This window comes from Delphinapterus leucas, chromosome 9 (genome assembly GCF_059928025.1).
Source record: "Delphinapterus leucas isolate spDelLeu-1000000601 "Yukka" chromosome 9, BTC_Dleu_Yukka2, whole genome shotgun sequence".
NCBI lineage: Eukaryota > Metazoa > Chordata > Mammalia > Artiodactyla > Monodontidae > Delphinapterus > Delphinapterus leucas.
The window spans coordinates 1,057,547-1,072,911 of NC_143137.1; the positions used below are offsets into that span (position 1 = coordinate 1,057,547).

At 52.6% G+C, this 15,365-nt stretch overlaps 1 protein-coding gene across 1 annotated transcript in view; it reads left to right on the top strand.

The window, feature by feature from the left end:
• The window catches only part of PTPRN2 (protein tyrosine phosphatase receptor type N2), a 701,491-nt gene that overhangs the window by 610,671 nt on the left and 75,455 nt on the right, over positions 1 to 15,365 (top strand). The window contains exon 14 of the mRNA XM_089917106.1: positions 486 to 680. Coding sequence (XP_089773232.1) covers positions 486 to 680 — 195 coding nt within the window. The remainder of the gene's footprint in view (positions 1 to 485; positions 681 to 15,365) is intronic.

The window sequence follows — 15,365 nt, forward strand, 5'->3', positions numbered from 1 at the left end:
CTGAGCCTGGTACCCTCTTCTGTGTTTCAGTCCAGTGTAAAGTCCATTCCCCCCCACCTGGGCCCACGTTCTGATAAGGAAGGGGCCTGAGTTAGTGCACATGACACGCCATTCTGAGTGTCCAGGGAGGCCAGAGTTGGCCCAGCGGCCCCTTCTGAATCTGTACGTGTCTATCTGTGTGTGTCTGTGTATCTGTTTATGTCTGTGTGTGTCTATGTGTGTCTCTGTGTACGTGTGTATGTATCTGCATGTGTCTATAGCGTATCTATCTGTGCATATCTGTGTACATCTGTGTGTATATCTGTGTCGGGGGTGTGTGTGTCTACTGCGTATGTGCCCGTGTGTGTCTCTGTGTGGCGTGTGTGTACCTGTGTGTGTCTCTGTGTGGCGTGTGTACATCTGTGCGTGGTCACGGGTGGATCCCGTTGGCCCTGGCCCTGGGGACGCAGGTAGGGAGGCTCTGACCGGCGCCCGCTGTCTTGCAGGAGCTGTGCCGGCAGCGCATGGCCGCGCGCCCGTCCGAGCGCCCGGAGACCGCGCACACGTCCCGCGTCAGCAGCGTGTCCTCCCAGTTCAGTGACGGGCCGATGCCCAGCCCCTCCGCGCGGGGCAGCACCTCGTCCTGGTCGGAGGAGCCCGTGCAGCCCAACATGGACATCTCCACCGGCCACATGGTCCTGGTAAGGCCTGCGCTCTCTGCGCGGGGTTAGGAGGGAGTGCCCGTGAGAGGCTTGGGGGCCCAGCTCCCTAGCGTGCGGCCTGAGGCGACAGGAGGAGGGCACCCCATGTCCAGCCCCTCTGCCCAGGGCCCCCCGAGGGAGCGTCGTCCCGGCTCTGCACAGAACCCTCGGCCCCCACCCTGGGAATGCGCATGGGTGAGCGCCGACCATGTGCACCCGACTCCAGACGCAGTCCTCTCCTTCCTCCAGCCCCCAACTCACTGAGCAGCCTTTGGGTGAATGCATGTCGCTCACAGGCTGCTTCTCGTTAAAAGTGACGTGGGAGGGGTCAGCTGCTTCGTATGCCCTTCAGAGGCCCTGTCCGGTGCAGAAGCCTCCCTGGCAGGGAGCCCTCTCCCCAGGATGAACCCGCCCCCTGCCCGTCCTGGAGCACGTGGTGCTTGATGCGTGATTACTGTCCAAGTTTTATTAAGAGGGTTTGTTCACAACTCAGGGCTTCTTGCTGTGTGGACGATTGCTGATGGCTGCGTGGACACCGCCCTCCCAGGTCTCCAGGCCACAGGTCTCTCTCTCCCCGTTCAGTGACCGTCACACTGGCCATAGTCTCTCCTACTGGGGATGGGGCTTCGGGTGACAAAGGGCAGAGCCTGAGTCACTAACCCCCGGAGCATTGGGGCTCTCGTGGATCAGGGGAGAGTTTCCACTGCACAGCTAACTTCCCAGGAAGGGGAAGGGACTGGGAAGGCCAGTGTCTTGGTCCCTTCTGGCGGCTTGAACAGACACTTAATTAACTCTCTGTCTGGAGGCTGGAAGGCTAAGATGGAGGCCCAGTGGGTCTGGGGTCTGGTGGGAGCCCGAGTCCTGGCTCACAGACGGCAGCTTCTCGCCATGTCCTCACATGTGGGAGGGGCAGGAAGCTCTGTGGGGTCTCATTAGGGCACTGACCCCGTCATGAGGGCCCTACCTCGTGACACCATCACCTTGGGGGTTAGGATTCCACACCAGAATGTGGGAGGACACAGACAGTCACCCCAGAGCAGCTGGGAAACCACGTTTGCACTGAAGAGCCTCAGTGTGGAGCCTGGAGGTGGGTCTGGGGATGCCCCCAGGACGTTGCGGGGTGGAGGCGCCCACTCCCGGGATGTCTGATCTGGGGGCAGGAGGCACAGGTGCCAGACGTGGGGACTGAGGGGCACCTCAGAGCAGAGATAACAGACGAGGGAAGCCGAAGTTGAGAGGTTCAGCTCGTCTGATCAGTGCGGCTGAGCTGACGCCTCCCTCTGCCTCCTCCCCACGCGGATGTGGACGGAGGGCCTGGGCTGGGAGCACGCGGTGCTCCCAAGGCTCCACTGTGGTCGCGTGCGGCTGGGGCCTGAGTCCCAGGGTTCGCAGTTTCCGGAGGAGACGACGCATTGCTCAAGTTGCAGACGTGTGCTGCCGTCCTACTGTGCGCCCACAGCCAGGAACTCGGAAGGAACCTCTTCTCTGGACAAATAACAGTTATATTAGTTTAGAGAACGTTTCAACGGGCGTCCCTTTTAGAAAAGGAAACTCCACCAATCTCATTCAGATTTCTGATGAGATTCGGTTTTGGGGCCAACACATCAGCCAGGAGTGTTTATCATCTGACAGGTTGGTGGCGGCGAGATGCATCTCGAGAGCCTTTATCATATTCTGGTGTCTTCATATGTCAGGACGACTGAGCTACAGCTCCACGGTATCTCACCTCCAAGTGGGACGTGAACACATTGTAGTTTCGTAGTAAACTGTGTTTTGCGGTACCCGTGTGGGATGGCAGATGTGACAGGGAGCCTGGTGGTGGCCTCTCAGCTGAAGTCCCCACACTACAGAGCTGACCCGCCGTCTGCAGGCCACCCCGCGGCCGAGCCTAACGCGAGGCGTCCCCCGGGCGATGACGGCAACACAGTTTCCAAACCCATGTCCACCGCCGACCAACCCAGAAACCTGCGGGCGCTTGGCCGCCCCCTGGACTCAAGGCTTCTTCTTGTTAACCGACCGACGCTTCCTTTGAATTGGGGTCACCGGCTACTCCTCCTGACTCTGAGTGGGGAGCAGGTGCTGGGCACCGGGGAGAGGGTCCAGCTCAGCCACGGGGACCCCACCGTGCCCACCCCAGCGTCTGGCCCTCACGCCCCAGTCCTGTTTTCTGCCCTCTCACCCACTTACAGAGGGGTTTTCTCAGCCCCACCGTGGTCTTCGGCCCCCCGTACGGGACCCCGAGGTGTGGAGACGTGGCAGAAGGGGGCCCCACTTGGCATTTTTACACCTTCTCATCCACGAAAGCAAGTAAAATGGCTCGTCTTTTAGGCTCCGAAACTGCTGCCCTTCCTCACAGGACACATTCAGCCAGACCAGAGCCACGTTCGCAGGGCCTGTCTTGTCACTGGCACGTGGATGCTGGCTTCCCATCTGCAAGGGCTGCAGCGAAGCCGCCTGTGCCGGACCTCAGGACACACGGGAGCCCCGACCTCCCGACTCATTAAGGCCACAGGGAGACCGGCGTGTGGTGCTCAGCCATCCGGCCCTCCGTCAGGACCGTCCCGGTCATCAGACAGCCGCCACAGCCATCTCCCTGAAGCACGCGCTGAGGTTTCAGAGGCCCCGAGGTAAGTTATGTGAAGTCCAGGCAAGTCCCAGGAACCCGCCGTCCCTGATGCTTAGCTGCTCTCGTGAACGTGACACAGATGTGACATTTCAAGTTAAAGACGTGGTGGAACCAACCGCCAAGCTACTCACGTTTGGACAACTGGGTGGAAGCGAGGAGTAGCTCAGGAGGCCGGTGTGCAGAACTGGAACGTTCTCCTTGGCAGAGGATGGAGGTGCCTTGGAAGGAACGAGCGGTATAGGAAGCCGAGAAGCCAAATACTGACCTGTCGCTGGAGGACTGTCGGAGGGCTGGCCTGGGAGGCGCCCTCAGCCCCGAGCGCCTTCCCCCTCTCACTGTCGCTCCACCCACTGCAGTGTGATGTTGGTGTATGTGCTGTGGCTTCGCGCTGGGAGCCGTGGTACAGAGCTCTCGGAACAGACGCTTCTCCTAGGGGTGAGCAGAATTCGCCCTCCCCTGGAAAGGAGGCAGGGCTTTCCGTGGAAGAACGAAGGTCTCCGGCTGGCGGGAGGTCGCGGGCCGCTGTGCAGATGACAAAGCCACTGCCGCCAGCCCAGGTGCTCCGTGTGGTCTTCACGGCGGAGGAGGCCGAGCGTAGCTGAACTGCAGGGAGGGACCTAATTACCGCTGAGCCAGGGATCCCAGCAGGTGGACGAGACACAGAGGAAGGGGCCAGGGAAGCAGGTGTTGACTGAGGCCTAGAGACACTGAGGTCTTAGGGACACGAGTGTCGGCCGGTGCTGGGAAGTGGGGAGGGGGAGGTCCTGGCAGCTGCCCAGTGGACACATGGGAAGGGACAGGGCCGGCCATCGAGAGCCCCTCCTCCCAGGAGCCACATCTTCCTGCCGAGACCAGCACGGCCTCCGAGCTGCCAGGGCCCAAGGGGTCGATCTGGAGATGGGAGCATGCTGCTGACGGCACGGACGCTGCGGCCCCAGAAACCGGGGTGAAGCTGGAAGCTCAGCTGTTTCCTGGTCCCACGTCCCCGACAAATCCTTCGACCTCCGTTTTCTCATCCCCAGGACGGGCTTAGTAATAGCGCCTCCTTCGAGGTCCCTGTGAGGGTTAAACGAGACAGAGTGTGAGATGCTGCACCTGTGGAACCTACAGTTGTAATGATTAAGGCTGAAAGGATCATGGCAAAAAAATGGAACCAATTCTCCTTTGATGAAACTAAGGGGAAAAGGGCCTCCACAGGGAAAATGTCACATGCCCTGGAAACTGCAGCCCCGGGCACACAGTGAGGGTGCTTTGGGGGGATTTGCAAGCCCAGGAAGGGGGTGCCCGGGAGGCTGTGCCTGACAGGCTCCCCGAGCCATGCGGCGCCCAGGCCTCGGGCGAGGTAGGAGCCGCCGGACGTTTGCAGAAGGAACGACGTCACCGGGAGAGGAGGGAGACGGGAAGGGAAACACCCTCAGCTGTGAACCTGGTCGGCTTCTGAAGACACGTTTTCCAAGGCAACGTGGCCAGGTCTGACCAGGCTCAGAGCAGAGCTCCGGAAATAGGTGGCCTCGTTCCAGTGACTCAATGGAACTATTATCAACATCGTTGTGTTTTACATAAGCTGAGTTGTGGGACTCAGCTTCATAAGAACTGCCGTCCATCCTTTTGAAAGGTAAAGGATCACGTTTGAACCTATCCTTCGAAAAGACCTGTTTCTAGAGCACGTTTGTTTTCAGAGGCTGGCGTGTCAGCATGGCAGCTTTGTGGGTGGTGGCAAGAGCAGGTGTCCGTCCCGGTTCCTGGTTCCCCGGAAGCCAGCCGCTGGTCACAGAGGCAGTGCACGGCACGCAGCTGTGTAGACGGAGGGGCCATGCCTTCATCCAAGTTGAAGGTGAGGGTATGGACTGGATCTTTGCATCCCCTTTATTCTTGCAAAGTACGATACAACAGGAATGAGTGTCACTGAGCGTTTATGTAACAGCACTGTCCTAAGAAACCATGAAGTAGGAACTGGTTTCAGCCCATTTCACAGATGAAGACAAGAAAACCAAGAGCAGTGATGTAAACACCTGAAAAATGGGAAGTTACCACGTTGCAAACTGTGACCAAGCCGCCCCATCGTCACAGAAGGGGGGAAACTTACGGAAGCGGAAGGGTTTGGTGACAGACAGCTGCTCTGGACCTGCGAGGGGTGAAGGATGCTGTATCCACGAAGGAGACAGGCTACCTCCAGCGTCACAGCCCAACCCGCAGGGCTCGTGGCCTCTCCACGGTGTCCGCCTCCTGCGCTCCTTGATCGTTGGACATTTGCACCGAGTGGACGCTCTCGTTTTATCTGGCATCAGCCTCCATGGGTCTAGTAAGTTAAATGCTTAACCAGGAAGCGACGTGTCTTCCCAGAGGCCGAGGGTCTGTTTCGGGGGGGGGGGCGACCCCGTTTTCTTCGTCTTTAAATTCAGCACCTATATGCCTAAGAGTATCGCCCAGGGTCCCTGCCGTGCACCCTGGTCCTGCTCTCTGTGACCCGAATGTGCGTCTGAGGCTCAGCTGGCCGCTGTCCTCATGGTGAGGCTGACGGGGCCACCGAGAAGTTGACACGGTGGCCGGGCTTCCTCCGGCCGTGTGCCTGCTCGAGGGTGCCAGGTCCAGCTGAGCCGGGGTCTGCCTGCTGTCGTAGGACCCACGTCCAGGCACCCGGAGCTCTGAGGCCGTGGCTCCCGCCCGCGGTGCTGCTCTCCGTGGTCTGTGCTTGGAGGAGCGCAAACTCGCATGGAAGCTCTTTCCTGCCATGTGAACCCTGCCTGAGGCTGAGACAGAAGCCGTCCTGGGAGTAAAATGGCTCAAATGCATCAAACGCTATGCCCTCGGCCGCCAGCCCTCCCAGAACTTTGGGGATGGCCACGGGAAGCCTTACAGGCCAGCCACACAGGGCATGTGGTCAGAGGTCCAGGGCTGCATTGACTGTCCAGAGCAGGGAGACGGGGCAGGAGGTGATGGAGTCAAGGCCAGAGGAAGGTGCGTCCGCTCGGGTGGGCTGCTGCCGGGGTCATGCAGTGAACCCGAGTCCCATTCCCGTAGAATTGATCTGACCCCCGACGGCAGCCTCGGGAGGCCACGGGCAGGCCCTAACCCAGAGTTCCCACATCGGAGCGGCTTGGGGCTTTTCTAGAGCCCCCTGTGTCTCTGCATTTTCTCACCCCGAGCACTATGTCTGCGACCCGGAAACACCTGCCCTCGAGGTGAGCTTGGGGGCCAGAACCGCTCGGCACCCACTTCAGACTGCTGACGGCCCCCCAGGTTCCAGGAGGACCCAGCTACTCAGACAGGACAGTTGCGCGCACGCGCGCGCGCGCGTGTGTGTGTGTGTGTGTGTGGTGCCCAGCGTGTGTCTGGCACACAGCAGGCGTTTAATCAGTCCTTGGGACCCTTCCTCTGCCTCCTCGGAGTTCTCGGGTGGCCGCCCATCTTCATGGTCACAGGAGGGTAGTCATCCAGCAATTCCCAAATCGAGAGCAGCATCTAGCTCTAAATCCTACATCTTCTTAAACCAAGTTTACAGTGACCTACATTTACCGTTCTCTCAGCATTTTCCTGTCGTTTGAGTCCCAGCCACCCAGGTTCCAGAACTGTGTTTTGTGTTTGTGTTCATGGAAACATTTTAATAACGACTTGCACAGCTGGTGGGAAGGCAGGCCGTGGAGAGCTTGTCCTCCGTCCATGTGACGACTTCTGGGATCCCAGCCCTCCCCGACAGGCAACACTGTCACCGGGAACCACACACTGTCCCTCACGTGACGCTGTGTCCAGGAGACAGCTCCACGTGAGTGTGTGTGACTCTGCTCATCTTAACGGTCTATATTATTCTGTTGTTCAACGTGCAGTAACTTATTTATCGTATGGTAGTAAAGGTCATGTAGGCAATTTTCAAACTTGGCCACTGCAGCATCACAGCAAGTGTAAAAATAACTGTAGGCTGAATTTCTGGAAGAACCTAGGTCTTGTTGTTTATTTGGAGAGGCATTGCCGAGTTTCCCGCCAGAACGTTTGACTAATTGATGCTCCCACCAGCTATGCAGAAAATGGCACTGTATCCCCAGACCCTCCTGAGGCTCGGGTACTGGCCAGCTTTGATCTTCCACTGGTGAGTGGAAACGCTATTTCAAAGTAGTTTAGTTTACATTTCTCTAGCCGTGTGTGACTTGTCATAATTTGGGGAGCCATTTATTGTTCCTTCCAAGAACGGTTTTTGAAGTGTCCCGCGGGGACGCCCACCCCGGGGGTAGGAGTTCTCCGTGTTACATGGCACCAACCACGGATGCCAACGCGAGTTTACTAACTTGGTGTCGGAATGAAACTAGTTCACTCTTGTCTGTCTTCCGTGCCCATTTATTAGTCCACACGTGAGAGTCAGCCGTGGACTCAGAGAGCTGGCCTGCAGCCCCTCCTGAGGGCCCTGGCCGCTGGGGTGCAGCCTGTGTTGCAGGGCTGTGATCGTGTCTGCTGCCCACACTCGGCCGGCCCCTCGGCACCAGGGCTCCTCTGGCATCTGCCACGTCAGTGACTCTTGACAGTTTGGTGGATACAAGCCAGCGAGTACTGTTTCCACTGCCCAGTCTTGGGGGGTGCGGAACTACTTATTATATTTTTGGTGAGGGATGTAACTTGCCATGTTATTTTTTAAAATCTGATTTATCGTTTAAAGTGCTAGAATGATGCTAGAATGGTTTCCTTGCATGTTAGACCTTCTGCTGGTGAGAAGATAGGGTAAGATAGAGTAGGATCAAGCATCCGGTTGGTATTTGTTGAATTAGATGGAATAATCAAACACTAGATTTGGTAGCAAGTCTGTGAGTTAATGTTTCTGAGGGGAAAAAATTGAAACTGGTATCCAAATAGCCCTTGGAAAGTGTCCGTTCATACATATGAACAAGGAATGTTTCCTGAGTGCCCGGTGGCCTACTGGGACCCCCCTCAGATAAACGTGATGGGACGCCCAGGAAAGAGGCTGCATTCTTCCAGCCCATCGGGCTCCTCTCGGGAACTAAGTGAGAGCGGTTACCAGTGCAGACCCAGGGCAGGTGATCTGATTGTTCCTGCACAGACTCGTGTGTAAGATTGATAGTATGTAATATGTAGCTTTTGAAATTGCACTAAACCATAGGCTTTCGCCACTAATTCACCCATGGACCACTTCTGCTCACCTTTCTATACTTGGCTCTGGCACAGCTCTTGGACGTAGGGGGTTTTCAGTAGAAGTTTCCTGAGTGCCTGAGTGAAGTCGATGGTCGGTGTGTTACCCCTGAGAAGTTTTCAATCTACTTGAAACGAGGAGGGGGGCATGGCTAGAATACACTAGACTCAGCCAAGTGCCAATCACGTTCCTTTGCTGGGAGACGTCTCCGTCCTGGGGGGCCTGGTCGGGGAGGAGCAGCTGTCCTGGGGCGGGCAGGAGACAGCAGGAAAGGTCACGGCTCCTCCAGGAACCCTGATTCCGCTCACAGGGTGAGAGTCCGTGGGAGAAATAGGACATGCACGCAGCCTCGAGTGGCTGTGACCCTGGGCCAGACGTTGGGTGGCTGGAGCGCCAGCATGAGGGGCTGTGTTCCATCCGTGTGTGGCCACTGCGGCTTCTTGAACGAGAAAAGTGACACCTGGTTATTCGTTTGTTCACTTACTTGAGTGCGTCTGCCAGAGGGTGAGGGCATTGGTGACAGACAAGCAGGAACTGAGTGGGTCGCGACCACTGTCCTCTGATGTTTTCTCTCCCGGAGTCAGAGGGGAGGGACCCAGAGACACTCTGATGAAAGGTGGTCCCAGATCCACAGGCTGCTCCCCAGGGTGACACCTGGGGTGGCTCAAAACCGTCCCCTCGGGCTTCCCCACCCATAAAGCATGACGGCTTACAAAGCCCACGTGATCGTACGGTTGTTGGGGAAAGAGAGTCGCTCAGGATCTTCAGTGCTGTCCAGACGTCCTCAGAACTAGAGATGCTGGAGGTGAGGTGCCAGTATCACGGTGTGCCTGTGGCCTCGTTTCCTAACCACTGCTGGGGTGACAGCGTTGGCCGTATCCCCTCTTTCCCCTCTACTGGCTCAGCAGTTATAATTTAATAACTGTCCTGATCATTTTGCCGAGCATAGCTCTGCCCTGCTCCCAAGTAAACTCAGAATCTCTGACTCTGAACCCGGCATCTCCCTCTGACACACGTATTGTCATTGCCCGGTATTTTAGTTTCACCTTAACATTTATACCCTTAAATTAACCATTTTTATTACTGATTTGCATAGTCAGCACTTGTTCAGATTGACTGTTATTTTTTTTCATCACCGTCACGCCTTAGTTCTCAGTTCTTTGTTTTGATTAAAATCTCCTCTTTTCCAAAGCTATATCCTTCTTTCAGTCTTTTAATAGGAAAGTCTCCCTGTCTTTGTCTGAAAATGTCTTTAATTCATCCTCACACTTGCATGATAGATTAGACAAGGATCAAATTCTAGTTAATTTTCTCTCATGACTTTAAAAATCCTGTTTTCTTGCCTTTGACGCCATAGCTGTTGAAAAGGCTGTTCATTGCTGGTCCAGGGGCTGCTCCTTCATGGGTCCTCTTACTTTCTTCCTGACTTCTACACCTCTGCTGTTCTGGAACTTCTTTGTGCCTTGCCTTGGTGTGGACCTGTTTTACTATGTGTGGGTTTTTTGCGGGCGGGGAGGGGTTGTTTTTCAGTTCGTTTTGTTTTTGGCTCAGGACTTACTATGATTCCCGAATCAGAGAATTGCTATCTTCCATCAGTTCTAGAAAATGGCAGACCATTTACAGTTTAAATTTGACTGTCTTCCATTCCCTCAGTTCTCTCCTCTACTAGAGAATGCTGGGCGTTCTGACTCTGCCTTCCGTATTTTCTCTCTTTATCCCTCTGCCCTGCATTGCAGCGGATTTCCTCAGACAGACCTGTCATCTAGTATGCCTGCTTCTCTTCGGCAGGGTCTAGTCTACTGTGTAATCCATCCACTGTGTCTGTAATCTCCAGGAGGACATTTTTCATTTGCAGCTGTTCTGTTACTCTTTTTTAAATGTCTGCTGTGTTGTTCTTGTCTTATCTTGTCAATCCTCCTCTAATATCTTCAGTTCTTAGAAATGTAGCATTTGGTTGTTTCCATCTAATACTTATATTTTTTAAGTTCCTATGAATCGAAAGCTGCTCTTGGGTATGTTTGCCGTCTGGTGGGTTCTGTAGTTTCGGATTATAAGCTCCTCATGAGTGGGGCTCTATCTCTCGGAATTTTGTGTTAACCTCAAAAGAGAGGTTTTGAGGGCTTCCCTGGTGGCGCAGTGGTTGGGAGTCCGCCTGCCGATGCGGGCGACACAGGTTCGTGCCCCGGTCTGGGAGGATCCCGCATGGCGTGGAGCGGCTGGGCCCGTGGGCCATGGCCGCTGAGCCTGTGCGTCCGGAGCCTGTGCTCTGCAGCGGGAGAGGCCACAGCAGTGAGAGGCCCGCGTACCGCAAAAAAAAAAAAAAAAAAAAAAAACAAAAAAAAAAAGAGAGGTTTTGAGATTGATATTCTAGCCACTCCAGGCTAACATGAAACCAGGACCATGTTTACATCAATTCCCCACTCAGAGATTCCCAGATGATGTATATATTGTAAATTTGACCCTCGATCCCAGGTGAGGCCCAGGGCCCACAAGTCTTCCCATCTTGAATCCACGTGGAGACAGGTCAGCTTCCTTGCGGCCTGAACAAATGTTTTCACTGACGGCGTGGTCTTCTGAGGGTCCTGGGTCGTGTGTGGTCTCACATCCAACCCCCTGACTCCTGCATGCCAGATTTCCCTAAGGCCCCACGTGGACAGGGGAAGCCCAGACCCCCGGGGCTGAGGTACAGGAAATCGTTTGGCCCTGCCCCTCCCCCTCCCTCAAAGGCTTGAGTGACTTCAGGTCACGTGCCTCCCTCTTCATGTAGATTCCTGGGGATTTCCCTTAATTTTGTGAAAGGCAGACCATGCCATTTACACAGCGTCTCTAGACATCTTATAGAGGAGGCCCTTCAGTTTACCCGGTTCTTCTTGTCTCCGGGAACGTGAGACTCATCGCGGGTTAAACACAGTGCGGGTGCTGCTACCAGTTAATTTCATGTCCCCTTGCCAGTCATATCTAAGCCCAACTTCATGTTCTGCATAATAAAGAAAGACACCTCAAGGTGGGTCCCTGTGATCAAAGAGAGTGATCAGCCACCTCGTTCAGGCCGGTTCCCACACTTCCCTTTGGTACGTGGGCAAAGGGGTCACCTTGCTTCAGGAAGCGCCTGCGCACCTGTGTGTGCAGCATAAGCTGTCTGGGGATGTGCACTGACAGGCACCTTGGTCAGCGGGCAGGTGGGCAGGTGAGCGGAGCCCGAATGCTAGGGGCTGGTAGCCATGGAGAGATTCCAGCAGTGCGTGTTCTGCAGTGATGCTCAAGGCAGCTGTCAGGAGGGGTGGGTACCAGTTCTGTAGCTGGAACGGAAGAGCAAGATGGGTGACAGCTGCTAATCCTCCCGCTTCACCCATCAAACCTGGAGAACTCGTGGGCGTGTAACTTGGGCAGCACACAGTATGCTTGGCAGCTGAACTGGGGAGAGATGAAAAATACATTTGATAGTCTTATCTCTTAAACTTTTCACCCTAAAAAGTGAAAATAATTTTTGATAGATCAACTCTTCTCTCTTCTACTTTGAACTCCCCATTTCAAAGCAATTGCGCAAAGAACGCTTGTCAGCCAGCTCCTGGCTGTTGTGGCTGACTGTTGAATCTTCATTTTCCCTTTTTCTTCGCTGTATTTTAGCTATTTCACTGCTGGTTGGAAGGGCTGGGAAAAGAGAGGAGATGGACATCTAGGCTTCATTCCCTTTTAAGGGTTTTGCTTGGTGAAGAGAAGATAAATTTGTGTGTCTTGTATGAGCTTTTCCTGTTTGGTGCCATTTCTATTCCCCCATTCTCGTCTTATTGCTCACGAGCATGTAGCCTGTTAGTTTTAGGAAATTTAAAACCAAACATTCTACTTCCAAAGGGCACTTTTAGAACGTCTGCAAATATTTTCCAATAATGTGCTGTAGAATCCAGAATTTCCCATATGGATATGGAAGAGAAAATCCGTGCCTCTGTTGCTGTCCTAGGTAACCTTTACTGCACTCGCTGGAATTCTTTGTTCTTCCTCAAAACTTCATCAGAAAATCATAATGAGTACATCATCGGTACAGAACAGAAAAGGCTGCTGCTAAGAAAAGACCTACTGCTTTGTGGTGCCCGAGATGCTGTCTGTGTGTTGCTAGGCAACCATCCCTCCTCCTTCCTCTTCCTGAAAGGTTTCCCTGTTAAACCGCTGTCGTCATCTTTGGAGTGAAAATTGTCTCCTCTGGGCTTTTTCATGTCAGTTGGGTGATAGTGAAGGTGTTGGGTCTTAGAGAGGATCTGCTCTTATAATTGTGACTTGGAATTGGCCGCTAGAATTTTGTAGGTGACCATCTGGTTGGGGAGGCATGGGTGGATGGCCCTTTAAACACATGGATCTGCTGGTACACACATACAGAAACATTATTCAAAACTGCTTTTCAAGAAGATCTTAAGGAAACACTGCCCAATGTTTCACTGAACGACAGTGAAAATGTAAATGATTTCTTCATCACTCAACTTCTTGTCTGGGGTGGTTACCCATCAGGTACCACTCCTCCCTCACATGCTAGAGGTAGCAGGGAGGTCGATTTGGAGATTCTTTTGTCTCCTACAGTTTGTTTCTGTACTAGAAGATCTTTGAGGGTTGGTTATCTTAAAACTGCATTATCGTGATTCTTTTTTCCTCTTATTTCCTATCAACTCTGGAATCTAAGGTTGGTTTCGAACTGCATTTTGAACATTAATGGGATTTCTGAATAACTCATGGCTGAAAGGATTTTTCATATGTCAAAAAGACATGATTGAGGTTGGAATCAAATTCTTATTTTCTCATTGAATAAAGACTTTTTATTAATCTATATTAATAAAAATGTGTTGTAAAACTAATATTTGCAAATTCATTTTTACATACTGTCTGAGTAATTTATAAAAAGTAAACAGAAACGTAGCTTTAGCCAGAGAGTTTACTTTTCTAGTTAAACTATTCTGATTTCTCTTCCACATCAAAGTCTCAGAAACATTAACTTTTCTTTGTAAAGGTTAACATTGGCTTCTGCACTAAACCATCTATGGACGAACTTTGATTATCCAAAGGAGAGAGGATTTAATTATTGTTAAACACAGAGGTTCACAATGGATGAGAAATGCTTTAGGAGAGGTTAATCTAGTCAGAATGATTGGGGTTTATCTCTTCATCTTTCTTGCATTTTCTTCTCAGTTTTCCAGCGTTTTCCGTTTATCTATGAAGATGAGTATATCGTTGGTAGGAATAAGACAACTTAATAGTAATTTTTTGTTGGATAAGCAGCTATTTCAGGCGTTTAAAAGGCCATGGATAGACATCTTAAACTGCTAAAAGGCAGAAACTAGTAGAAATATCACAAACTTGAACGAATTTTTCTTTCGACTTGTGTTAATGGAAGTAGCTGCAGCCTGGCAGACTGACGCTTAAAATCACCACATTATCCGTTGTGAGGGTTTTTTTTTTTTTTACTGTTTTAGACCAAAAGTACAAAAAGAAGAGAAGCACACAAAAGATATTTGGTAAAGGCAGGTGGTCTGGATGAATAATGTTTCTTTCATTAACATGTTTCCCATATTAACTGTATAATTAACTGTACATAGCCAAGGGAAGCTATGGAAATTGCATTTTGAGATGTATCAAAGCTGCCTTATGCTTCAGATTTCCATGCAATTTACCGTTAATGAATCCAGAGATGGGAGCCTCAAATCTATAATTATTACTTACTATTTGAATGACAAGCAAAGAATTTTATCAGCAGAGTTTTAAATGAAATGGGATTAGCCGCTAATGTTGAAATGGTTCATCTTATGAAAATAATTTTGAAGAAAATGTTTTAGTGGAAAGAGAGGTCTGAGGAAAGCATTTGCCATTAAAATAGCCATTTTCCAATACTCCACATGAATCTGTCCACGTTTGACAGCAGGGTGCAAATATTTTTGAAAGCGAATGAATATTTTATAGGCTCCGGAGCTGCTCGTGCATCCCAGGAATAGATTATGCAATATCCCCAAACATCCTGGCGAAGGTGAGAGGGTTGGTAAGGTAGCCAGAGAAAACAGCGAGGCAGAAAAAATACAATATATGAGAGTATTCTGCAAGAAGTTTAAATTTGTTTAATAGCATAGAAGTCTGCCTTTCCCCCTGCTGAGTGCTCGTTCGATTTAAGATTGTAAACAGTAAATATTGTTGAAGAAAACTGTAAAACGAAGCCCTGAGACCCGTTTTTGCAAAAGGGTTTCATTGGCAGGGCCTCCGTGGTTCCATGTCTTTCAAGGTGACCCTGGTGGTCACTTACGCCCACGTGTCCGCCGTGCAGCCTTGGCCTTGGCTCCGGGGCCGAGTCCGAGGCTGCGGGAGCTGAGCCTCTTCTCCAGGCAGGCTTCAGTGGGTGGCGCACCCTTCATCCATCCGGGAAGCGTTTCTTGAGCACCTAGGCCGTGCCAGGCTCTGCACCAGGTGCTGGAGAGGCCATGAGGGGTAAAACAACGGGCGCACTGTGAGCGCCTGGAAACGCATCTTACCTTTATTTCTTTGTCCTGGTTTTTCCCACTGAGTTGATGGCAGGCACTAAAATACCCAGTTTATAGCATCACCCAGTTAGAGCCCGGTGTCCTGTGAACAGGAGAAAAGCCATGTTCAGATCTCCAGAAGCTCTGGAAGGTGGGTCTGGCAGGGACGTCGCTTTTAGGGCCTGGGGCGGATCCCACGCGTGCTCTGGGCTCACTGTCCTGCTGGGGCCCCACGCAGGCTGGAGAGAGCAGCTGGGCGCGAGCTCCGGGTGGTTCTGGGAGCGCTGGGCTCCCTCCCACGCAGCACCCAAGGGGGGCGAGCAGCAGATGACACTGTACAGGTGTGCGCTCTTGTCGTGTCTTAGAAGTCCTCGTTTTCTCAAACCTAGGATCATCTTGGTTTCATCTGAATATGTCTGAACGCGCTGGGCCTATGT